Source organism: Leguminivora glycinivorella, chromosome 14 (assembly GCF_023078275.1).
Source record: "Leguminivora glycinivorella isolate SPB_JAAS2020 chromosome 14, LegGlyc_1.1, whole genome shotgun sequence".
Taxonomy (NCBI): domain Eukaryota; kingdom Metazoa; phylum Arthropoda; class Insecta; order Lepidoptera; family Tortricidae; genus Leguminivora; species Leguminivora glycinivorella.
Window position 1 is genome coordinate 7,991,609 of NC_062984.1, and position 27,647 is coordinate 8,019,255.

The following is a 27,647-nucleotide window of genomic DNA, read 5'->3' on the forward strand; positions in this document are numbered from 1 at the left end:
GCAAGAAACGAAATGTGTCCAGAAACAGTATGACATGCTAAATGATGCAATTACTCTAAGCCTTAGAGAAGCTCGCTCAGTAAATTCCAATCAAAGGGAGCATGGAGTATTATCAGAACGTACATTAAAACTTATGGACAGAAGAAGAATGCTACATAAAACCAAAAACAAATCACGCAGTGAAAAAAATGAACTCCGTGCCTTATACAAGCTAATCAGTAAGTACATCAAGAAGGACTATACAGAGTACAGGAAGAACACCCTCATGAAGCATATAATGCAGGCAGGAAGTACTAAAAAGGCATTCAAAGACCTAACACAAAACAAAACATGGATCGGAGAACTGCATTCTTTGGGAAAGTCATCGCACAACCGAATTGACATTATAGAAGTAGCAACTACATTTTATAGAGACTTGTATAGTGAAAAAACCGATAAAAACTATACAAATAATATTATATCTACATCCATATCACAAAATTTAAAGAAAAAATTGGAACCTATCTCTGAAACTGAAGTAACAAATGCTATAAGAAGCCTTAAAAGAGACAAGAGCCCAGGCGCAGATCAAATCAGCAATGAAGCTCTCAAAGCTGCAGGGGATATCTTAGCTATACCTATATCAATATTATTTAATAATATAATTGAAACCGCTGCAATACCATTTCAATGGACAGAATCAAATATAATCCTAATATACAAGAAAGGAGACCCTAAAAACATCTCAAATTATCGGCCGATAAGTCTGCTACCTGCAATGTACAAACTTTTTTCATCAATTGTCAATCATAGAATAAGTGCCACATTAGAAAACAATCAACCAGTAGAACAGGCAGGGTTCAGAAAGGGCTTCTCAACCATCGACCATATACACAGTTTAGAACAATTAATTGAAAAATTTCAGGAAAAACAAAGAAGTCTCTATATTGCCTACATTGACTACCAGAAAGCTTTTGATACAATATCACATAAATGTATATGGGAAACTCTGGAAAGCCAAGGAATAGAGCAACAATACATAGAAGTCATCAAAAATCTATATAAAAACAGCACAGGTAGAGTGAAATTAGAAACTACTGGCCCTCGCTTCCCTATCAAAAGAGGTGTAAGACAGGGTGACCCTATGTCCCCAAAACTGTTTATAGCAATCCTAGAAACTGTATTCAGACAACTAGACTGGAAGAACAAAGGAATATATATAAATGGCACATACCTAAACCACCTTCGTTTTGCAGACGATCTGGTAATACTAGCAGAGACAAGCTCACAACTACAATATATGGATGCTGATAAGCAACAATGTGTCAACCCACACGCCAACTATTTTGAGAAAATGGCGTCTAAAGATTTTTTCTCATTTTTTTGTGTTTCTCTTAAAAAAAATGTTTTTATATAGATTGTTGTGTTTTTCAGCTATAATACGTTCAGTAGTAGTGATTATTGTAGCTTAATTTCAAAACAAACTTCAATTTGACGAAATAATGCCCTTTTCTTTTATTGCGAATTGTTCGACGACGTCAAACTTTTTCAAGACTGTGTTATGATACTTAACCCACTTTTGCTAATTGTTTAAAAATATCTATGAGTCTTAAATAAACATGTTAAAGCACATAAATTGTTGTTGTAAAATACTCTACCTATGCATATTTTTAACTTTATAAGTGTTAAGTAACATATCAGTCATGGTCACTTATGTTATTAGGTATGTAGGAATCAATACATTATTTATTAATCAAACCTTTTAATGATTTTTCTACTCCCGAACTGTTATTCGTCATTTACAGGATTCTGCGTATCGAAAAAACTGAAAACGCATTGTTTGGTTCTGTAATCATGGCAACGCATTGCATTAACGATACTGCGTGCGTGCGCGGGAAGGCTTTGGGCAGCTGAGCTGACAGTGCAAACCTTTGCAATACAGGAAACAGTGTGAATTTCGCGAGAATTATTTAAAAAAAACTATTAAAAACTAAGTGCATGGTCTTTGTAAAAGTATTGTATGCAATGGTGTTTAACTGACTCCAAAATACTCGTGGAAAGTACGCCACTCATATTTCTTGACCTCCTTTAAACGCCTGTTGAATAAAATACTATAAATTGACTATTAGAGTAATGATCATTTCTAGACACATATTTAAATTATCTGTGCTTTTTCAACAAAAAATCGTTACAAAAACCAAATAATCATCTTTAAAAAAAATAAACTACTTATCTAAAATATACAACAAAATATTTTTTTTACGCTAAGAAATAGACTAAGTCATTTAAATTATGAATAACTCATGACTTGTACAAGAACAAAACATAAAATATCTTTAACAAAATAATAAACTACCATTCAGTAAGTATTCAAAAATCAAACAATATTTTTATACATACATTAACACGTCTTAATGTAATTAGTAATTATAAAAAAATAGTAGCTTATATTAGATTTTTATATAAACACGTACTTGTAAAAAATGTTTGCAAATTATAATAACGAATATGTATATTCATGACTTAAAATGTTCAATTTCGTACTGAATTTACCATTCATGTGCAAAAATATACTAATGGACTAAGTCATAACTTATTCAAACATAAATTAATATGAACAGTTATATTTTACAATATAGTGTCATGGTACTTACACCAAAAACGAACAATTTATGACCCGAATATAATTTAACAATAATGACTTATGTTTTATAACACGGGTCGTAGCATAAAACAACGAATAAAATATCATTTTGCAATAATCATTCAAGTCTCATAGTGGGTAACTATGCCATTTTTTGCGTTTTGCAAAAATGAGTCAAGTGTAAAAAAATTGTTGAGTCAACCCTCATAACACATTATTGTAATTTAAATATGTCTTCTGCCAATTACTATAATAAGTTAAGGTTCTTGACACATTAATGCAAAACAGGCAACACACGATAAAGGATTTGTGTTAACCTATTTTTTTACTTTTGGGATAGTAAAAATTTTCAAAATGAAAAGGTCATTTTTGCAAATAAAAGTTTAAAAATCCAGCTATAACATGGCATTAAAATCTCAATTTTTTAGTTTTTGTGGGTTGACACATTATTGCTTATCACCATCCATATGATTACCTCGCTACATTCAGCCAGCGTCCAAGTGGGACTAGAAATGAACCTTTCAAAAACTATGGTAATGACAAATGGAACTGAGAGAACCATAACAGTAGGAAATGAACCACTGACTTACACAAAACAATACATATATTTAGGAAAACAGATAAGTTTCAATAAGATGAACAACTACTTAGAAATTGAAAGAAGAACACAACGGACCTGGAACAAGTACTGGCAACTCAAAGAAGTATTCAAGAGCAATATGCCTGTCAGATTGAAGACTAAAGTCATGAACAGCTGCCTCCTACCCTGTCTGACATATGGCTGCCAGACATGGAAGTTTACACAAAAAGATATGGAAAAAATAAGAACTTGCCAAAGAGGAATGGAGCGCAGTATGCTTAACATCAAGAGGATACAAAAAATCAATCACATAAAGATAAGACAGTACACAAAAAGCATAGATGCTCTCAGCTACGCCAAAAAACTTAAATGGAGGTGGGCGGGCCATATAGCTCGTATCCAAGATAGACGCTGGACACTAAGGCTAACGTCATGGAAGGGCCCCCAAGGAAAAAGAGGTAGCGGGAGACCCACTACGAGATGGCAACACGACATCACCAAAACTGCCGGGCCAAATTGGATACAAGTGGCCAAGGATAGAGATACATGGAAGGCTTTGGAGGAGGCCTTCACCTGTGAAAACGGGGTTCTTGAATAATTTAATAGTAACTTACATTAATACAAATTAGCAGATAAGAAAACTTGTAAAAAATTCAAGAAATAAAAGGCTTTTTATTTTTATTTTATTTATTTATTATGTCACGGTATGTAGTTTTGTTATTAAAATGTTACTTGTTAACAGCCAGTTATCATCTCTAATTCTCTATTGTTAACGATAATTATCATTTCATTTCATTTAACACATACATAGCACAACTTACCCTTTTGAAACGGGTCCCAACCATGTCAAAAAGTTTGTACGTTGTGTTTTTTTTATATTTTCCTTTTTTGTGTGTGTTTTCGAATTAATTATTTCTATTATATCAAACTCCGTAACCAATACTTCAAAAATGTTACGTTATCATTCAATAATATTAATAATTCGTAGAAAACGATACACATTGCTATCATTTCAGTAGATTACAATTAGTTTCGGTTCGCTTTCTACGAACGACTGATATCTTGGCTAAGCCCTTTTGGCTACAAAGATATCTCGTGTAAAATCACTGTGTTTAAGTAAAAGTAAATAATTAGAATGTTACATCTATATTTTTAATCTACTTACAAAACTCTTTCATAATATGAATAGCCAACATTGGATATTTTTAGTATAAAAATAGTAAATAAATAAGTTACAATTACGAATTCACTTTAAATGAAAATTTAAGTACCAACAGCCTTGTACCACAAATCACTTACAAAACTCTTTCATAATATGAATAGCCAACATTGGATATTTTAGTATAAAAATAGTAAATAAATAAGTTACAATTACGAATTCACTTTAAATAAAAATTTAAGTACCAACAGCTTTGTACTTACAAATCAGCTATTCTTATATTACAGCTAATTAAATCCTACATATCGATAGAAATTAAACGGTATGTTCATACTAAATAACTACGTAAATAACTATGATAAGTATTGTTCGACATTGTTACATATTTACTACCTACTACTAAACATATTCACTTTTTTTAAATGTTAGATTATCAAGTTACAAAAATGGTATTATTATTTTAATATTTAACCCCTCAACTACCTATCTAAGACGTCTACTGCCATGCACGCCTGCGGGCCGATTTTTGAGTCTCACGCGTTCGAATTCAGAAAATTGTCACTGAAAATAATAGGCAAGCGTTTTCAACCGGTATTTTAGTGACAAAATCCCATATGCGAGATTCAAAAATCGCCCCCCTGCACGGTTACAGCCCAATAACATTTTTCGTTCATTGCGATTTAAGGGTCAAGATGAACTCAACACAGCCATACTTAGGGCCAGTTGCATCAACCACATTTGACACATCATCGTCACGCAGTCAGACGTCTATGGAACTTCCCATACAATAAAATTTAACGAACACACAGACGGTTTGATACAACCGGCACTTAATGAAAAAATTTACCTGTAAAAACCTTACTCAGAGCTAAGAAAGCTAGTCACTTCCCACGTCGTTTATATTCATACTTTTCCAGTTGTACATGGACTTCATCAAGTGGCTAAAAATCTAATAATTCTAAATAATTAATAGTTATTTGTTATACAAGGGGGCAAAGTTGTATTTTAACGCCCAGTGTGGAATTGAAAAACGAGCAAGTGAAAGGATTCTATAGTTGAACCACGAGCGACGCGAGTGGTTTGAGAATAGAATCCTGAACTTGCGAGTTTTTTAACGCGCGAGAAGTAAAATACATTTGCACCCGAGTGTAACACAAAACATTTCCCCTCACTAAAGCGAGGAAACTACAACGCAAAAAATGCGTTTATCACTGCTTCCAGTAGTTCCACATGTGGTAAATCATCGTTATTACTAGATTCACCTACTTTTATCAACTTTAAAGCAGTTAATTTGACTTTATTCAAGGTCAAATTACTTTACCCACTAGTGGATAAAATGCGTTTTTACCTGCTGGTATTAAAGGACAAAACACGTGTTTCCGAGCTAGTGAGGGGAAAAATATCCTCCTACATTGGACTCCGCTCCGTTAATTAACAAAGAAATGCTATCTTAACTTTTGTTCAAGGAGTTCCACTTCGGGTTGCTGTAACAATGCATAGACGAGACGTAGCTAAGGTCACTATCGCTTTCGCTCCGACAACATCACACTTCCATAAGTGCAATAGTCACTGTTGAGTTTCAATAGCCATGGATTTCTAAACGACTGTTAGCTAACGACCTTGAGATCTACAGTATCAGACTCGACACAACCTCGTAATAAGGACTATTTTTCGATTTAGAATTTGGAACTTTCTTCTTTATAATACTAGCTTTTCCCCGCGGCTTCGCTGGCGTTTGAAAGAGACGAAATGTAGCCTATGTCACTCTCCATTCCTTCAACTATCTCCGCTTAAAAAATCATGTCAATTCGTCGCTCCGTTTTGCCGTGAAAGACGGACAAACAAACAGATATACACACTTTCCCATTTATAATATTGGTATGGATATTAAGAGTTCAAAACTCGAACTTGCACTTGTACAAGACTTTCGAATTAGTCAAAACCACGGCAATGCTCAGGATCGTTCCACCATTCCTTAAAATTTTTATATATGGAAGTTTTTTTCACCATTTCTTCATTGTTCAGAAGAGCACATTGACCACAATAGTCATCGGTCTCAAGGTTTTCGGCTCTTCTGTAATAAGAGTAGTGATTCGTCCATCGGAAATATTCTTTGTATTCTTCGGGGTGATCTATAAGATATTTCATTTTTTTAGCCAGCTCTTTGACACCGAGCTCTCTTGCATTCAAATATATTCCGTCTGGCATGAACCTGGAAAAAAGATTGTAAAATGAATCAATTCTAATTAACACAAGTCAAATTATATTCTATTAAAAATATTTCAACTTAACCTATGGGGGGCAAGAACCATAACGTTCTGCCCTAGGGATGGTCAGAGGGCGCTACGAGTCCTTGTATAGATTACTCATATGAGAGATAATTTCGACCTCAGCACCTGTGACCTAGGTGGCCGAGTGGAAATAGGCATCTGCCGCGATTGCAGGGTACGCTGGTTCGATTCCAGCCTCAGGCACTGGAGGCTTTGGTCACTTTTTCTTACATATGTGTAATTTATTTCGGTTTTAGTAAAATGAATCGTTGGAAATAAAATAACTTATTATTTTTTATGTTTACTCGAGGTTTACCCATAACCTAACCACAAAATTAAAATTTTGAAAAAACCCTCGACGGACGGGCGGACGGACAGACAGACAGACACGTCAAACTTATAACACCCCGTCGTTTTTGCGTCAGGGGTTAAAAACAAAGTTGGCCTATTTATTTTATTACCTTGTATAGTTAGCACCGCCATAAACAATTGGAATTGCATTGTATTTCAAGCCATGTAACAGTTTCTCGGTCACGTAATCTTTACTAAATGAGTTCTCGAACGACAAATAGAAATAATAGTCCCTCTTTATCATTTGGAAACACTCCTCTTCACCTTCACAATTGAACGGCCCGCATTTACCGTACACATCTAGTTTCAAGTCGTAAGATTTCAATTCTTGTTGCAATTCCTTAGCGAATTTCTCTCGAAGATTTCTTGTTCTACAGTTAGAGACGAACCAGGCTGCTCCTTTGGTTTTATTTCTCAGTTGTACAGCTAATTCTTCGCTCACGGGATCCATTTCTTCTAACTTCATCCAATTCATATCAATATCCGGACCAATTATTTTATTTTCAGCATCTCTTATAATTATGTAGCCCCATCTACTCTCAGAGTCTAAGCGGTAGGTCCATGTCCAATTAAAAAAGTTATCCAACCTGTTGGAGCAAATCGGGTAGTTTCCTGCTGATTCTATACTTGCAAAAGCATACTTCTGATGCGGAGAGCGTTTCGGAGGCTTAAGTTTCACTGTAGGCGTGTAGGCGACTTCAGGCCCGGCAAACGCGATGACATCGAACTTGCTAACGTCCCCGAGCAAATTTTTATCACTTGTGACGTAACAATTAGTATACTTGCAATTTCTTTCTATAAATCCTTGTCGACCTTGCCCCATATACACAAATGGCACTCGTTTTGGACTAGTCCACTGCAGAATATATTTCAAATCACTATTGTTGACCGCTTCATCTTTTTCTTCTATATGTTTGTATTCAATTTGTTCACCTTTAGCTTTATTTTGTAACTCTTCCACCATTTTTTCCAAGTTTTGTTCTATTTCCAAGATTTTGTTCGTTTGCAAATGTTGCGTCTTTTTTATTTCTTTTAAAGTTTGATAAAGGAAGAGAACGAGAAACAAGAATGCCAATAGGTAGAAAGATCTCGCTAGGCGCCTCATGTTTGGGGCGGCGTGTGCGCATGATTCAGGGCGAGATGTCCGAGACACGCGCGCCGCGGCGTTCCGGCAAGCACTGGCTGAAACCAACACGATATCTAATTACTCTTAATATCACACTAGCATATTAGATCATCCACAAATACGAAAACTATAGCTATTTATTGCTCAATAATGCGAGAAATTAGAGATAATGATAGCGCTGATACACATTTTTAAATGGCATGTATTTAACCGGTCAGCTAAATAATCCAATTTCGGCAGGTCACAAATACGAAAATGGATAATAATAGTTTGGCGACAAAAATGGGGCCTCAAAATATTGTACATACTTGTACAAGTACACCGGAACTTACGAAGTTAGTCAAAATCAGGACAATGCTCAGGGTCGTTCCACCATTTCTTAAAATTCTTATATATAGACGTCTTCTTCACCATTTCTTCATTGTTCAGAACAGCACAGTGACTGCAATAGTCATCAGTCTCAACGTTTTCGGTTGTTCTGTAGTAAGTGTAGTGGTTTGTCCATCGGAAAAATTCTTTGTATTCTTCGGGGTGATCTATAAGATATTTCATTTTTTTAGCTAGCTCTTTGGCTCCGAGCTCTCTTGCATTCAAATATATTCCGTCTGGCATAAACCTGAATAAAAGATTGGAAAATGAGTCGTTAGAAAAAGTTATGACGCTTATTTTTTTTTTACTCGTGGTTTACTCTAAAGAAATTCAAGTACATTACTGGTAGTAAAGATTGGACCTAAACTGTCTCATTTGAGACATTGCCATAGAATGATGTATTTGTCTTAACCACAACACCACCTAAAGGAATGGAGTAAGTACATTATTGTTAGTACTTATTTAGGTTGCCGAACTGTTTGAGTTTTCTTCATTGCATTTGAATCCTTTTCACAAAAGTGTTCCTTCCACAGTCCACGCATTTCTTCAAAATAATTATAGACGTTTTGGTACTTACTCATTTTACTCAGAGTCATTTACACTTTCGTTCATGCAAGTATAACACAAAAAAGTGACGATTTGGAAAGAAAATTTTTGGACCCTTTTTCATGCAGGTATAACATGTGAACGTATGGTGAAATTATAAACTATTCAGAGTAATATAAGCCCAAAAAGTGTGTGTTTTTTAAAGGCTCATTTATTTATTACCTTGTATAGTTAGCACCTCCATAAACAATAGGAATTGCATTGTATCTCAGGGCATGTAACAGTTTCTCGGTCACGTAATCTTTACTAAATGAGTTCTCGAACGATAAATAGAAATAATAGTCAGTCTTTATCAATTGGAAACACTCCTCTGTACCTTTGCAACTGAGCGGCCCGCATCTACCGTACACATCTATTGTCAAGTTGTAAGGTTTCAATTCTTGTTGCAATTTCTCAGCGAATTTCTCTCGGCGATTTTTTGTTCCACAGTGAGACACGAACCAGGCTGCTACTTTGGTTTTATTTCTCAATTGTACTACTAACTCTTCGCTGACGGGATCCATATCTTCTAACTTCATCCAATGCATATCAATATTCGGACCTATAATTTTATTTTCCGCATCTCTAACAACTAAGTATCCCCATCTACTCTCAGAGTTTAAACGGTAGGTCCATGTCCAATTAAAAAAGTTATCCAACCTGTTGGAGCAAATCGGGTAGTTTCCTGCTGATTCTATACTTGCAAAAGTATACTTCTGATGTGGAGACCGTTTCGGGGGTTTTAGTTTCACTGTAGGCGTGTAGGAGACTTCAGGTCCACAAAACGCGATGACATCGAACTTGCTAACGTCCCCGAGTAAATTTTTATCACCTGTGACGTAACAATTAGTATACTTGCAATTTCTCTCTATAAATCCTTGTCGACCTTCACCCATATACACAAATGGCATATGTTTTGGATTAGTCCACTTTAAAATATATTTTAAATCACTATTATTAACCGCTTCATCTATTTCTTCTAGATGTTTGTGTTCAATTTGTTCACCTTCACCTTTATTTTGCAGCTCTTCCTGCATTGTTTCCAGGTTTTGTTCTATTTCAGAGATTTTGTTCGTTTGCAATTCATGTTTTGTACTTTTAATTTCTTTTAAACTTTGATAAAGAAAGAGGATTAGAAACAGGAATGCCATTAGATACAAAGATCTTGCTAGGCGCCTCATGTTTTGGGCTGTATGTGCGCATGATTCATTGATGTCCGAGCCACGCGAACACTGGCTAAAACCAACACGATGTCACGCTAGCATGTAGATCATCCACATAGAGGTATACGAGAACGATAGTTTGTTATTGCTCAGTAATGGGAGGAATTAGAGATATTGATAACATTTCATATCACAAATTCACAATTGAGATACATTTAGACACATTGTTATAAAACTAGAATTATTTTTTCTTAATTTGATTTTCGTGCAAGATTTTAAATATATAAATAACAAACACAAGTTTGAACTGTTTATAGTTTTACGAATCATTTTATTTCTGATCCTGTCACAGTGATCGTGTGACATATAAATGCTCAAACGTCTTTTTTCTGTAGAAAATTTATAAAGAGGTCGTAAAATATCACTTTAGTTAATATTTGGTTAATATCTATGAAATTACTAACGAGTTTGAATAACAAATACATTCCATATGTTTTGTTCCATATCATAGACATATCTTATTAAAACGGAAATTTATTAAACTATGAAGTGGAAATGTTAATAATCGCAACTCGTGTCAATTTGAAACAGTCCCTTCGGTCGTGTTATTGGCAGGGTGCAAAGCGGGTGGAGGGGGTAGCTAAAACGATCACAGCGCTCACTACGGCCAAAATTGACATCGTAGTCGCTGACTTGCGCTGTCAAATCCATATTGCAGTAAACATTTTCATGTCGTTCTTGAGATAAATTGAATACGGGCCTAGTAAAATTTGTTATTGCGAATTGTAATAACTCCAAGAAAAGTAGCGACTAAATTATAGCTATTTCCAAAACCGTGGTGGAAACGAAACCAACGTTTAAGTGAATAGTTGCCGTAAGAAGAAAAGTGTCGTCCAATCTCTGAAGTTTTACTTAAAGTGCGTAATCATTTGATACAAGTATTGAATTGAATTTACGGTGAATTTATAGTGCAAATTTTATTGGAGGTAGAAAAGCCGACGTAGAAGCCAATCCCAGTTATGTTCGAAAATCATTTTATTTGTTTCCTCATGTGTGCTCCTGTTTACAAATCGAAACGGATTGACGAAAATGCGTAAATATCGAGGTTTCAATGGGAAGAAGGAGCACGAGAACAATAGAAGCAGAAGCAGTCCATCCACTGAAGGCTTATCACATTTTAAATAAAATTCCTGAGAACTTATTTCATCGCATTCATGATTGTATTTTATGTGATATCTGGTAAACCACCAATATTTTCAAGTAAATGAAACAAGTTTTTGTAATGTATATTATAATTAGACGTTATTATAGCTAGTTTGTTTTTATTTTACAATAAACCCTGTGCCCTGCAATGATATTTATAATACCTATAGTTAGCCTATGAAAATGACAGGATAGCAGTGAACTGATCAACTATTTCAAAAGCCAATGATTTATTTATATTTTATTGCACATAGGTACAAATGGTGGAATAATGTCTTCAATCTGTAGAAAATGCCCAGCTAGCACCAATTTATTGCCTTTATTCATCGTCTCAGGTTGGAAAAAGATTTCGTGAGCGATGGCACGAAACCCCGTTTTAGTCACCAGTTTGTTAATTTCTCACTGAAAACAACGATTTTAATGTTATTGGCGATAATGTTGTAACCACCATCGTCCAAAATTGTGTAATGTAGTAAAATAGCACAAGATTTCATTAATGTGTTCGTGATTTTTTCACAATGTTTACTTACTTCTCGCTTGACAGCGGATACAATATTGTCACTGTCACGTGGCGTTGTCGTCGCACTGTCACCCCATACATTAAGCTGGGTCCACACTTGTGACAATTTGCCGAACATTATCCCGTGACCGTATCACAAACACGTGTCAGTACCGTTAATGTGGTCGTCTTTTGTTACGCGAACAATTTGTTACAACCTGCAGTACGGCACAATCCAATCCATTCCGAACACTGGAAGAAACTCCCGGTCACAGGATAACTGGCCGGACAATGTATGGAGTTACGATCTACAATCCAGGCCCAATGTGGACGCTGATCTGTGTATTGCCACGCATTAAAGTTACGTGTTTCGAGCCGATCCATCGAAAGTCGGTTTTCTTCAAAGGATGTTCGCTATTGTCCGCGTGACCAGGACACGTCCACACTTGCATTTTTGACACGTGTCGAAGTACGCCAGATGACACAGATACAGACATGGGAAAGACACGGGATAGAAGTGGATTACGTCAAGACGTGTCCTTGCGATACGTCCACTACGTCTCTCGCAGTAGGCTAGTTTCCTACTAGTCAAATCAGCTTCTTTTTAACAACTGTCAAAATGATTTGCTAATATGGAATTACTATGAAATACCGAGAAGTGACGTCACAGTCAATTCATTTACTTTATATCTTTCTCTTTGAGTTATTAAATACAAAATAATGTTTAAACATACCTACTGTCCATATTTTTCTTCTGATTATGTGGTGCTTTATTTCGTGCATTGCATAAAATATTTTATTTTAAGTACTTATAGGAAACTAGCTTATTGTTGGAAGGAAGAATAACAATCGCGTGTGCCACGCCACGCAGCAGTCCAGTAGCCCGTTTCTCGAAAGGCACAAGCCTTGTATTACAAGTGTGTTTCCATGACAACCAATACGATTTGACAATTTGCGCACTTGTAATACAAGGCTTGTACCTTTCGAGAAACGGGCCCCAGTTCGCCACCATGCGTCTACACTTGTAACATTTCGTCGTACTCATGGACTGTGATGTCTGTGACCGTGTCAGCACAACCTAGATCGTCCACATTTAGCGTAACATGTCCTGTCCGATGCCACGTAGTCCGGTCTGTCGCCATGTCACAAGTGTGGATCCAGCTTTAGAATAACAGCGCCCTCTTGACAATAGTCATATATTTCTGGTCATGCTTTAATTCTCACAGGCTGTCATTGCACTTACTTTGCAATTTTTGTGCTTACGATTACGGTAGAAAATTAATAACTTTTCTCAAACATGGTATGAAATATTGATGTTATGTGCCTTATAATTGGCAGCGAAGTATGACGTTGCAGGTGCGGCTAGGACGATTGATAGATAATGGAATTTCATACAAACCTTGCAGGCCAAGGCCGGCAAAGTCTTCTTTTTTAATTTCCAAACACAGATAATTGTGACATAACATCCAGGTATTTAGCCAATTAAAAAAAAAACTATAAGGGGCTTTATAGACGTGCCAACTGCAACTGGTACGGGCCCTAGACAATATTTGATTTTGGGTGCGTTTTCACCCACCCTCCCACCCACCATAATTTTTTTTTTTAACTTTTTGTTTTTTATAGGCGTATACGAGGTATCAAAGGGGAACGAAAATTCGATTATTTTTGCGCTACGACGCACCGTTTAGGAGATACAGCCATCCAAAGTTACTATTTTCAGTAGACTTTATTTATTTCATACCATGTTTGAGAAAAGCACTATACATACCTCGGCGGGAAATGGGGTTGCCCTATCCGCCGCCTCCGACCCGCCTCTGTCTATATGTCTTCGGCCGGCAACCCCCTTTGTCCCGTCCTCAGTAATGTACTATTAGCATATTATTACTTTACGCTACTTCCGAAAAAGCTGGTACTTAACGTGTAATAATTCTGATGACCGTGATTAGTCGATTACCTTTTTGATTTTTTCACCACACCAACTGGTAAATGCTTACTTTGCTATTCGAAAACAGATAGCAAAATTGCATTTTATCCACAAGAGTGTAAAGTAATTTCATACAAATTTTAACTTGATGTCTTAAGCTGGTTGGTAGAATTTACCTATAAATGATGATTTTAAATCAGGGTCCGGACAACCCCTTCCGCGCTACAAGCCTTTCATTGGGAATCCCTAACGTAAGGACGACCCAATCGAGAGACTCTCCCTTTCGAACTGCAAGCCCATTCATTTGACTAGCCCTTACAAAAAACAGCAAAACAAAGCTAGCCCTGTGCATTGGCTTACCGCTATCCGATACGGCTTGCAATCCTTTAATAAGGGTTACCCTTATTTTAAGCACTATTTATAAGGCTTTCCCTTTTGTTAAAGCGTAGTCGAGCCTTGCGTGAAAGAGACAGGATTATGAATCTAAGCTATTGTAAGAACAGGAAGGAAAATGCGCTGTTGCCACTCCGCACTATGCGCCCCATTTTTAATTTTGCAACGAAACATGTTTTCGTTAGATAAAAGTAGAACACGGCTAGAAATTATTTTTAATGAACTGGGAGACAAGGGACTGATGGATCGCCTGATGGTAAATGATCATCGTCGCCCATAGATCAGTATGTATGTTCGTACGTATGAATGTATGTAGGTATGTATGTATGAATATAATTATGTAAATATGTATGTATGCATGTAAATATACAGTGTTGGCCGAAAATCAATACAATTAACCATTAACATTACACATTGAAAACGTTAATTGCCAACATAAAAACAAGCCGTTTTCGTCATCCAACTCGCCTTGATGAGTTAATTGGGTGAGCAGTTCCTAAGATAGAGCTGATGCTGAACCCTGGCTTTTCCTAGGGGAACGCGGGTTTCGTTTAACATAGGCTAGCGCTGTTTTCGTCATCGGACTTGTTTTGATGAGTACTTGAGTGAGCAGTAACCAAGGTAGAGCTGATGCTGAACCCTGGCTATTCCTAGGGGAACTCGGGTTTCGTGCAACATAGGCAAACGCTGTTTTCGTCATCGGACTTGTATTGATGAGTACTTGAGTGAGCAGTAACCAAGGTAGAGCTGATGCTGAACCCTGGCTTTTTCCAGGGGAACGCGGGTTTGGAGTAACATAGGCAAGCGCTGTTTTCGTCATCGGACTTGCCTTGATGAGTACTTGTGTAAGCAGTAACCAAGGTAGAGCTGATGTTGAACCCTGGCTATTCCTAAGGGAACTCGGGTTTCGTGCAACATAGGCAAACGCTGTTTTCGTCATCGGACTTGTATTGATGAGTACTTGAGTGAGCAGTAACCAAGGTAGAGCTGATGCTGAACCCTGGCTTTTCCCAGGGGAACGCAGGTTTGGAGTAACATAGGCAAGCGCTGTTTTCTTCATCGGACTTGTCTTGGTGAGTACTTGTGTGAGCAGTAACCAAGGTAGAGCTGATGCTGAACCCTGGCTATTCCTAGGGGAACTCGGGTTTCGTGCAACATACGCAAACGCTGTTTTCGTCATCGGACTTGTCTTGATGAGTACTTGAGTGAGCAGTAACCAAGGTAGGAGGTAGGGCATAGCGAATGATATTCCGCTTTGTGTGGTAGGGCAGAGCACAGCGGATATCGTCTCGTTCGAATCTAGAGCAGAGCCCAACTGGGGTAGTACCTCCGCCTTACAGAAGACCGCAGCCAAATAGCACTAGACCCTACTCATAGTGTTGTGTTCCTGTCGGTGAGTAAGGTTGCCAGAGCTCAACGAGGGTGCGGTGTGCTGATGACGGGAGGACTTACGGAACTAACTTGTTCCGTTTATTGTCCTTTGAGTCGTCGGCAACCCGAACCCTCCTTGGAACTTGTACACTCCTTTTTGCTGTGTACTTAACACAGCAAAAGGGAATGTACAAGTTTCTAATGGGGTGGCAACGCGCATGTGACACTGTTTGAGTTGCAGGCGTCCATAGGTTACGGTGACCGCTTTACATCAGGCGGGCCGTATACTTGTTTGCCACCGACGTAGTATTAAAAAAAAAAAGGTAGAGCTGATGCTGAACCCTGGCTATTCCTAAGGGAACTCGGGTTTCCCTGGCCCTGCCTTAATGAGGACTTGGGTGCGCAGTACCCAAGCCAGCCAGCTGAGCTGAACTCAGCAATATAAATAAACGGTTGAGACCTCAGGGCGTGGTACTGAGCTAACCCTTTTGTCTTGTTGCGGGAACTCAGGTTCTGTGTGCAATTTGCTTATTATATTCTAATAAATAAACGTATATCTATCTGCTGTTTTCTGTTCATAGTATGTTTCGTGTAAAATATCTTAGACTCGTCTTTATGACTGGTAATTGGTTGACACTAATCCGTCTGATAGTAAGTAGTTACCGCACTCTATGGACGCTTGGAACTCCAGTATTCTCTTTATTCCCTGTGTTACTATTAGTGAAATCGACTGTACTTAATTTTGATATTCAAATGGATATACATACCTACGTATTTTTTTAGACATAAATAAAGTGTTTCATGTATGGCAAATTAATAAATTTGTTCTAACTACTTGATGTTAATATTCACTTCTGGTAGGATTTTTGTTCAGTTAATATTATGTTTTATGCCTAACTTGACATTGCATGAAATATTTCTATATAATAATGCACCGAAACCAGAGTTGCCCTAGATACCGCCAGGGCTCAGCTACAGCGCTGTCTTGGCTATTGCGCACCCAAGTCCTCGTCAAGACAAGTCCGATGACGAAAACAGCGTTTGCCTGTGTTACAATAAACCCGAGTTCCCCTAGATGCAGCCAGGGTTCAGCATCAGCTGGACTACGGGTACTGCTCACTCGAGTACTCATCAAGACAAGTCCGATGACGAAAACAGCGTTTGCCTGTGTTACACTAAACCCGAGTTCCCCTAGGTGCAGCCAAGGTTCAGCATCAGCTGGACTTCGGGTACTGCTCACTCGAGTACTCATCAAGACAATTCCGATGACGAAAACAGCGTTTGCCTGTGTTACACTAAACCCGAGTTCCCCTAGGTGCAGCCAGGGTTCAGCATCAGCTGGACTTCGGGTACTGCTCACTCTAGTACTCATCAAGACAAGTCCGATGACGAAACCAGCGTTTGCCTGTGTTACACTAAATCCGAGTTCCCCTAGATGCAGCCAGGGTTCAGCATCAGCTGGACTTCGGGTACTGCTCACTCGAGTACTCATCAAGACAAGTCCGATGACGAAAACAGCGTTTGCCTGTGTTTCACTAAACCCGAGTTCCCCTAGGTGCAGCCAAGGTTCAGCATCAGCTGGACTTCGGGTACTGCTCACTCGAGTACTCATCAAGACAAGTTCGATGACGAAAACAGCGTTTGCCTGTGTTTCACTAAACCCGAGTTCCCCTAGGTGCAGCCCAGGTTCAGCATCAGCTGGACTTCGGGTACTGCTCACTCTAGTACTCATCAAGACAAGTCCGATGACGAAACCAGCGTTTGCCTATGTTACACTAAATCCGAGTTCCCCTAGGTACAGCCAGGGTTCATCATCAGCTGGACTTCGATTTTTTTAATATTTTTTAAACTTATGGTTCAAAAGTTAGAGGGGGGGAGAAGCACTTTTTTTTCCTTTAGGAGCGATTATATCCGAAAATATTAATATTATCAAAAAACAATCTGTTTATACCCTTATTTATTTTTAAATACCTATCCAACAATATATCACACGTTGGGGTTGGAATGAAAAAAAATTATCAGCCCCCACTTTACATGTAGGGGGGGTACCCTAATAAAACATTTTTTCCATTTTTTATTTTTGCACTTTGTTGGCGTGATTGATGTACATATTGGGACCAAATTTCAGCTTTCTAGTGCTAACGGTTACTGAGATTATCCGCGGACGGACGGACGGACGGACGGACGGACGGACGGACGGACGGACGGACGGACGGACGGACGGACGGACGGACGGACGGACGGACGGACAGACAGACGACATGGCAAAACTGTGATTTTCATGTGTGTTCAATACAATTGCGGCAATATAGATAAGTAATTCTTGCATTTGAATATCTCATCGTTTAATCTATACCTCAGTACAGAAGGCCCACTGCTTTGAACTTTATTAATAACCATTAAAACATACTTATAAAAACACTTAAATTTAAATCTTACAAATAAAATAAAACTAAATTATAACTAAATCACTACTTAAAAATAAGCTTATAATAAATAATACTAAAGAAATAATTAGAAAATAATAATAAAAATAAAAGAACCCAATTATAAAAAGAAAAAACCATCTAACAAATCCGCCTGCGGCATGGTGCCCATTATGCTGGCGGCATTTCCTCCCCTAGTTGACGACGGAACCCTAAAAACAGAAACGCGCAAATATCACACACAGTGCCGCCGTAGGTAACGATCGTATGTTATTTCGTTCGGAGTAATGTGTGCTTTATGAGCGAGGTACAGGATTTAAACTCGCACGATATGCTCTATAAGGGAAAGCAAATAAAACCCAGTATAAGGCTTACCCTTATGGCGTTAGGTTGAGCCGATGATAAGGGTTTTGAAAGGGTATTGGGCTATTTTAGGTAAGCGCTTTCGTTAGGGCTTTAAAAGCAAAATGAAAGGGTATCGCGTCAAAAGGGTAGGGTAAGTTAAGCCTAACGAAATACCCATACAAAACCCCGTATAAGGGATAGCGGGCCGGTCCCTGTTTTAAATCATAAATATTGAATAATTTGATGGATTTGATTTAATTAGATTTTTTATAGTTAGTATTTTGATCGTGTTGGTGTGGTGAAAAATTTTGTGTTTCACTCGGTGGCAAAGTTTGTTTAACCTACGTGCCTTGAAACCCTCGCAACGCTCAAGATTCCACTTTTTGAACCACTCGCTACGCTCGCGATTCAATATTGAAATCTTTCGCTTGCTCGGGTATCAATATTGGCACGTGCGGTTAAACAACAACTTTGCCTCCTTGTAAAACAAATAACTATTGTCGAGCTCCACATCGTCAACCTTGGAGTACAGAGGCATGTAATACATGCAGTGACTCTCGTGTCATTAGATTCAATGCTATTGATTTCATTGTAAACAGCACTTGAATTTCTTATTTGCATACAGTATGAAATAACATTTCAGAAATTAGATGAAATGGAACCAATCAATTATCATATGAAATATTTGCCATGTTTAATACCATTTTGTTTTGGGTGGAATGAGATGAATAATGATGATGGTTTAATAAAAACACTCTTTTCGGTGTTATGTTGTGTCCACTCGTTTCGAATTTCCTATTGTCCGCACTTAAATCGTAATTAAGCTAGGAACATACTACGCGGACGTCCGTCGTAAATCGACCGCGGACGGGAATCTGGACAATGAAATTACACATAACCGTGCAAACTATCGGTCGACGGACGCGGACGTGGCCTTGAGCGCATGGACGTCCGATCGAAATCTGGCTCGCTGGATGTTTTGTTCCGTGCACACTGATCGGTCGCGGTCGCGGTCGTCCGTCGTAAAACGACCGCACGGCACGGACGTCCGCGTAGTGTGTTCCTAGCTTTAACCTCTAAGTATTTACCTGCACCCTGAGTTGATACTGTAATCACTATGGACTTACAGTTTGGGTTACCAGACGAATGGAATACGGAATATAAAAATGATATGATTTTTAATAATAGACTTGTTCTAGTATACCTTTTTTTTATTCTTTTTTCGGCGTGCTCGCATGTACACCAAATTGATTATCATACATTCATACACTAAAGATAATTTGACTGTGGTCACTAGTGGCAGAGAATAAAAAATAATTAAATACTTAAATGGACTATACCTAATCCTAGGTACAATCAACCAATTGGAACCTTAGGACACTTTACAACCATGTGACAAGCATTCAAAGACTTCTTACGTCACTGGGCATTTTCGCGAGAACAATCACCAAAAATATTTTTTGTAATTTACCTACCTACCTACCCAAAAATTTACCTACCTTACAAAAAATATTTTTGGTGATTGTTCTCGCGAAAATGCCCAGTGACGTAAGAAGTCTTTGAATGCTTGTCACATGGTTGTAAAGTGTCCTAAATTGGTCCCAATTTTTTTTATTTCTTTGCATACTTTCCACTTGGTAACCGCTGTACAAAGTGTTTGAAAAATGGTAACGAAGTGGAAAAAATAAAATTGGGACGCTTTTCTTTATAGTTTCCTACTAGTCAAATCAGCTCCTTTTTATGAACTGTCAAAACAATTTGCTAATAATTAAGGAAATAATATCAAATACTTAGGAGTGACGTCACGGTCAATTCATTTACTTTATATCTTTCTCTTTGACTTATTAAATATAAATTGTGTTTAAACATAAATACTATATATTTCTTCTGATTAGGTGGTGCTTTATTTCGTACACTGCATAAAATATTTTATTTTAAGTGTAGGAAACTAGCCTATTAACTGGGATAAGATCACCCGCTCTACAGCATATAAAATATTAAATAAATATAAATATTATAGGACAGTCTTACACAGATTGACTGAGGCCCCCGGTAAGCTCAAGAAGGCTTGTGTTGTGGGTACTCAGACAACGATATATATAATATATAAATACTTATATACATAGAAAACATCCATGACTCAGGAACAAATATCTGTGCTCATCACTCAAATAAATGCCCTTACCGGGATTCGAACCCGGGACCGCGACGCAGCAGGCAGGGTCACTACCGACTGCGCCAGACCGGTCGTCGAATACCACACCACCACATTTAACCAAAAATCTGACAGTGCAAGTTATGGTGGGGGTCATTCCACCATTCCCTAAAATGCTTATATATGGTCGTATTTTTCACCAACTCCTCGTTGTTCATAAGCTCACAGAAACCACAGTAATCGTCTGTCTCGGCATCATCGTTTCTTCCGTGATAAGTGTAGTGGTTCGTCCATCGGAAATACTCCTTGTACTCGTTCGGATGATCTATGAGGTATTTCATTCTTCTAGCTAGCTTTTTCACCCCCAGTTTTCTTGCATTCAAATATATTCCGTCTGGCATGAACCTGTAAAAGAAGATTTGATATTAAACACTGGTTTCTTTTTTGTTTTTTAAGGTTCCGTACCTCAAAAAGGAAAAATGTCCGATCACTCGGTTGTCCTTGGGACTGCCTGTGGGTCAAGATACATTTTATTACGGGAACACGTCTTAAAATTAAAACTGTGCGAGTATAAATACTCAGTGTTGCCTTATCTATTCGAGTATTCATTGCACTAGTTCTGTTCACTCCTGCTGAACAATTTACCTGCCACCATAGATTAAAATTAAATATAAGATCATACCATCCCATAGATTAAAATGCGACCGCCTAAGAACGTGCATACACTATTAAATCCTACTATTACACTAATCAGGCCTACAATTTTTTTTTTCAAAATGTGTATTGACTTGATATTTTGATATTAAAATAAAGAAGCAAATCATTTGTTCTCACTTTCGAGCCCTAAATCTATGTCAAAAGTCGCACTTAACGCCATCTACAAGTATAGTCGATGGCAACAAGGCATTTTTAGTGGCGCCATCTACTTTTTACACGTTCTTAGGCGGTCGCATTTTAATGTATGGGATGGTATAATCTTCTTATATTTAATCTATGGTTAAATATACGAAAAATTACTCAGAAGAGTCAGAGGGACCTAAATAAAAGTGAGCCAAGTTACTGGCGATAGCGTGGCAAATGACATGACATTGACATAAATGATGCAAACCGATGTGCCGACGGAAAGTGTCCAAAATACTGAAATTTTCACATAGGAAAACTTCGGAAACTTTCCATACTTTGTAAGGACAATTGTATGGATGGAAACTTTCCAGTTTCGTGAATGTTTCAAGAAATTTAAGATTTTTTTGGAAAGTTTCCGCAATTTGCAGATCACTGACAGATACATTTTTGGTGCTCGAGGACAAGTCTGGCTTAGCGCGCAGTGACCCTGCCCGCTAAGCCATGGTCCAGCTAAGTACCAGGCTGGGTGGCAGCATAGATTACATATAAGAAGATCATACTCGTACCATCCCATGCACTAAAACGCGACCACCTAAGAACGCGCATACACTACACCACACAGATGGCGCCACAAAAAAATGTCTTGTATCTTTCGATTATACTTGTAGATGGCGTTAACTGTCACCTGTGACATAACTCGAAAGTGACACTTAACGCCAATTTACAAATTTTGACGACCGGTCTGGCGCAGTCGGTAGTGACCCTGCCTGCTACGCCGCGGTCCCGGGTTCGAATCCCGGTAAGGGCATTTATTTGTGTGATGAGCACAGATATTTGTTCCTGAGTCATGGATGTTTTCTATGTATATAAGTATTTATATATTATATATCTCGTTGTCTGAGTACCTGCAACACAAGCCTTCTTGAGCTTACCGTGGGACTCAGTCAATCTGTGTAAGAATGTCCTATAATATGTATTTAAATAATAATAAAAAAATATGTATGTATGTAATAATCATTGGCCATAGGAAGAAATTAATTATACTTCCAGATAAGAATGCAGCAAATACGACGAGCATTTAATTCTCTTTGCGATCTAAAGTTAATAGGCTCTACACCAATCAACGGCTTTACATCAATTAATACTACAAGGTACATATCGAAATATTGCAGAACACATTGTATGAATGTTAACATTGTATGGGGTGTAGGAAGCGCTGGTGGCCTAGCGGTAAGAGCGTGCGACTTTCGATCCGGAGGTCCGTTCGAACCCCGGCTCTTACCAATGAATTTTTCGGAACTTATGTGCAAAATGTCATTTGATATTTGCCAGTCGCTTTTCGGTGAAAGAAAACATCGTGAGGAAACCGGACTAATTCCAATAAGGCCTAGTTACCCTTCTGGTTGGAAGGTCCGATGGCGGTCGCTTTCGTAAAACTAGTGCCTACGCCAAATCTTGAGATTAGTTGTCAAAGCGGTCCCCAGGCTCCCATGAGCCGTGGCAAATGCCGGGATAACGCAAGGAGGATGATGACATTGTATGAATGTTAAGAGTTCAAAGGGGTTAAATATTTTGTTTCCATTTATGACGTAGACTTTTGCTTTTGTACATCATAGTAAATTAAAATTAAGGTAGTAAGAATGTTATTTTTACACCAGCAAGGATTTCAAAATCGTTGCTAACTTTTTATTGGGCCGACTCTAAACGACGACCTTAGTTCTTGGCAACCAAATGATTCAACAGTATTTTTAATCCATTTAGCATAGTATCCACTTATAGACCATCTGATAACTTTTATGTATTTACTTTTAAGAATTGGCATTTTAAATCTATTGTAGAATACATAAAGGTTTATATTGGCCAGATAGAAACTCTTTGTTTTATACATAGACTAGCTTTTGCCCGCGGCTTCGCTCTCGTTAGAAAGAGACAAAAAGTAGCCTATGTCACTCTCCATCCGTTCAACTATCTCCAGCTAAAAAATCACGTCAATTCGTCGCTCAGTTTTGCCGTGAAAGACGGACAAACAAACAGACACACACACTTTCCCATTTATAATATTAGTAATTATGGATATATTTGCATACCACATACAATACATATGTATTACATACATGGACCCCGATAAGGGTGTAGCAAAATACAGATGTGTCACTTAGGTACTAAATACCCTGTGCTGTGTTAATTTTTTTCATGTATTTAACTTACACCCACGAAATTGTACTGCCGACTATGTGACCAAAAGTCCGCCTGAATCAACCTTAATCTGAATCAATCCTATATTAAGCTTTAAGCTTGATTTACTTCAAATATAATCAAACATAATTTAGTCTACCTCGTATAGTTTGCACCTCCATAGACAATAGGAATCGCATTGTATCTCAGGGCATGTAACAGTTTCTCGGTAACGTAGTCTTCAGCAAATGAGTTCTCAAACGACAGATAGAAATAATAATGCCTCTGTATCCTTTTAAAACAATCAAATCCATCGCACTTGAGCGTCCCACATTGACCGAAGATATCCAAGGTCAAACCGTATTTTTCCAGTTCACTTTCCAAATACATAGCAAGTCTCTCTCGGCTACTTTTCGATTTACAGTTGGACACGAACCATACTGCTGCTAAAGTCTTCTGTTTCAACAGTGCTTCTAATTCTTCACTAACAGGATCCATATCGTCCAACTTCATCCAATGCATATCAATATTCGGCCCTATTACTTTATGTTCAGCATCTCTAACTACTAAGTAGCCCCATCTACTATCAGAGTTTAAACGGTAGGTCCACGTCCAATTGAAAAAGTTATCCAACCTGTTGGAACAAACCGGGTAGTAGCCCGCTGATTCTATACTCGCAAACACATACTTCTGATGTGGAGAGCGTATGTTAGGAATTAATCTTGAATTCGGTGTGTAGACTACTTCAGGCCCGGCAAACGCGATGACGTCGAACTTGCTAACATCTCGGAGTAATTTCTTATCATTTGTGACGAAACAATTTGTATACCGGCACCTTCTCTGTACAAATACCTCTCGGCCTCGACCCATATACGCAAAAGGTAAATTATTGGGACTGGTCCAGAGTAAAATATATTTCAAACCACTATTCTTAACTTCATTTATTTTATTTAGATAATTTCTTACTATAATGTTATCACTGACTGCATCTTTTTTTTGCAAATCGTCCGCCCTTGATTCCAAGTATTGTTTTATATCAAATTTAAATATGTTTTTTGATTGTAATTCTTTTGAAGTTTGATAGAGGAAAATGATGAGAAACAGGAATGACACTAGGTAGACAGGTCTAGGTAGGCGCTTCATCGTTCGGTCTGCGCGTGAGCATAGTTTGCGCGTGATGATCGAGATTATTCGAGATGCGTGCGGCGTGCTCTGCGCCGCTGCCGAAGGCACTGGCTGAAATCAACGCGATAACTTCCTTTACCTTTTTACCAATGCGATAATCAAAGATTTTAATTAAGTGCAGCCTGCTGAATTAACAGTGCACAGTGGCTGTTGACGGTTATGTTATGAACATCAATTTAAATTAGGTAAGTACTATTTAAGTATGTCAAAGTACAAATCTGTTAGCATGATATAGTAGTTTTTCCGTAAGTGTACAAAAGTGTTCAGGTTGTGGAATGCAGGTAGGTATAGTCACTCTCAGTCACTTTTTTTGGGGCAGTCGTGTAAAAAAGAAACTGACTACATAGTATGAATAGCCGATTGTCATCAATATGTAATCTGGGCAGCTCTGAACTGCTTGATCTTAGAATATTATATTTTATAAGAATTATAAGTGTATTTATTAAACGGGACTTCAAAAATATCAACATGCTCATATAAAGAGATAGAATCCTCAAGTGACCCCTTTGACAAAACCTCATAAAATGTTTACGAGTAACTTATGAATAGCAGAAACGTCTGCAATCGATGCCACTAGCAAGTAAAATTGGAAAATAGAAATGCCGCGAGTTCAAGTCTCAAGGCAGACATTTTCGACTTTTACATTTATTCCAAGCCTACTGAAAAAATGTGTTAGCGCATTTTATCAGGTTTGTCAAAAGGTTTTAATTGCCTCTTTTTACTTCAACACGCAGGTAACTAAGCTAATCCACGACCTTACTAAGCCTCCATGCGTGTTTTCTTTTTTAAACACGTCTGCCTTTCGGCCCTTTGTTTCATTTTAATCCTCTTGCTGGACCTTTTCATGACCGTCCTCTATTTTATTCTCTTTGCTTTCCGAGTACGCGACAATCCATACCAAAATACTAATTATTTCATTCATTTTCAAGCAAGTGAAGCGAAGTTTTTACATTCAATTTTACACTGGCGAGGGGCATTTCGTCACGTCCCGTCCATGTTTTTAACCGGAATTTCGAGACCAATTCTTGTGAATCGACAATTTTACAATTCATACCTAGACAACTAACACATTCAAAGCAAACCCAAACATAGGAACATAAAAAATATACCTTACTAATTGATAGATAGTTGACGAATAGGTGTAGACTAACCCCCTTATTCATAAAGCAGCAATTGTCGTCAACTTTGTACAATGCCACGTCAGCAAATTTTAATTGATCCTATACCAACACCGAAATAAAACTTAATAAAATCTCAATTCATCAACAAAATCTTGGTAACAAAATAGGAATTAATAAAAACAAATTTAACTTCTCCCTTAATTTTTGTACAAATACTCTAAAGTTATCAAGCCGATAAAATTCGTTTGTCCCTTTCCGACGTACTTTATCGGCTTGATAACTTTAGAGTACGTTTATGAATAAGGGGGTTAGTAACTAAACATAAACTTCACCCTAAACTGATATCAGGTAACCAACGAGTATATACATTTATTGAACGACGGTAATACAAAACCTTCTGATGACTAGATAGACATGAGATAGACCCTTAACCCTTTACACAGGTAGGCTTTAATTCGCTATAGATTTAGGTCACCAAAGATAGGACGGGACGGTAACTAGGTAACTCAATACTGATTTAGGTAATATTGGCATCATTTTGCTGTTTGCAGGTTTCGTTTTACTGGAGCCATGCGTTAGATTCAGACCTGCAATAAAATGTTACTCTTCTGGTGCTCTCACACCGGGCTGTTATAAATGTTGTGTGACAGGTAACAGCGCGATGCGATGGCATGATGGCCACCATGGCACATGACACCATTCGAAGGTCGCAATAATATCAGGGTGGCTAGCCGAATGGCACAATCGCTCACGAAACGCTCACGAAACGAAGCGCTAGTAGCTTGCGTATTGGCGCGACAGAGCCAGCGGCGTATCGCTTTCGTTTGGCGTCGGAGAAATGCCATTCGGCTACGGGGCCAGGCCCCGTAGCCGAATGGCACTTCTACGACGCGAAACGAAAACGAAACGCCGCGAAAGGTAGTCTGGCTCTGTCGCGCCAATACGCAAGAGCGATAGAGATACATATCTACGAGCGTTTCATTTCGTGAGCGTTTGTGCATTCGGCTACGCATGCGACACGATCTTATTTGTAAAGCTGGGTAGTCCAAACGCTGATAAAAAATCATAACTCGAAAACAACAAAAAATCGGCAAAACATATATGGGGGTATATTCTGATAGCCCGAAATGTGGTGAATCTAAAAAAAATTTGTACCTCATGGTTTGGACCACCGTGAATATTTTTACCATGACCTCCGTAACGTTTTCGATATCGGATATAAATATATTCTGTGCTCTTTGTAGCTACTGATAAAAATCGTCTACAAAAATCTAATAAAATAATGCCAAAGGGCATCAGATATGTAGTACCTAATTTGTACTCACATTAGGAGATTGGTCCCTGAAACCCTCAGCGGTTGCGAAAAGGTGCCAAACAAAACATGCCTGATGGGCATCTCTTGTACACATCTCGTATTCATTAAATAAATTACTCGATATGTGTTGCTTACTTAATACTTTATTATTTGTTACGAATAAATAAATAAATAAATAAATATTTTAGGACATTCTTACACAAATTGACTGAGGCCCACGGTAAGCTCAAGAAGGCTTGTGTTGTGGGTACTCAGACAACGATATATATAATATATAAATACTTATATACATAGAAAACATCCATGACTCAGGAACAAATATCTGTGCTCATCACACAAATAAATGCCCTTACCGAGATTCGAACCCGGGACCGCGGCGTAGCAGGCAGGGTCACTACCGACTGCGCCAGACCGGTCGTCATCTACCACAACCGAATCTCACGAATCTACCATATCGTTCTCAGAA

At 38.0% G+C, this 27,647-nt stretch overlaps 3 protein-coding genes across 3 annotated transcripts; all 3 read right to left on the bottom strand.

Annotated features, from left to right (window-relative positions):
* Nucleotides 1–5,644: 5,644 nt before the first annotated feature.
* On the bottom strand, nt 5,645–8,140 carry LOC125233293 (alpha-(1,3)-fucosyltransferase C-like). The gene is made up of 2 exons (XM_048139253.1): nt 7,094–8,140; nt 5,645–6,574 (listed from the first exon to the last, which is right to left on the bottom strand). Exons 1-2 carry the CDS (start codon nt 8,086–8,088, stop codon nt 6,295–6,297), a joined length of 1,275 nt encoding a protein of 424 aa, XP_047995210.1. The 5' UTR covers nt 8,089–8,140; the 3' UTR covers nt 5,645–6,294.
* A 305-nt stretch (nt 8,141–8,445) lies between these two features.
* LOC125233512 (alpha-(1,3)-fucosyltransferase C-like) lies at nt 8,446–9,959 on the bottom strand. Its single transcript, XM_048139556.1, has 2 exons — nt 9,247–9,959; nt 8,446–8,725 (listed from the first exon to the last, which is right to left on the bottom strand). The coding sequence occupies exons 1-2, from the start codon at nt 9,957–9,959 to the stop codon at nt 8,446–8,448; spliced, it is 993 nt and encodes a 330-aa protein (XP_047995513.1).
* A 10,579-nt stretch (nt 9,960–20,538) lies between these two features.
* Nucleotides 20,539–24,764, bottom strand: LOC125233294 (alpha-(1,3)-fucosyltransferase C-like). Its single transcript, XM_048139254.1, has 2 exons — nt 23,721–24,764; nt 20,539–20,947 (listed from the first exon to the last, which is right to left on the bottom strand). Exons 1-2 carry the CDS (start codon nt 24,701–24,703, stop codon nt 20,659–20,661), a joined length of 1,272 nt encoding a protein of 423 aa, XP_047995211.1. The 5' UTR covers nt 24,704–24,764; the 3' UTR covers nt 20,539–20,658.
* Nucleotides 24,765–27,647: the final 2,883 nt, after the last annotated feature.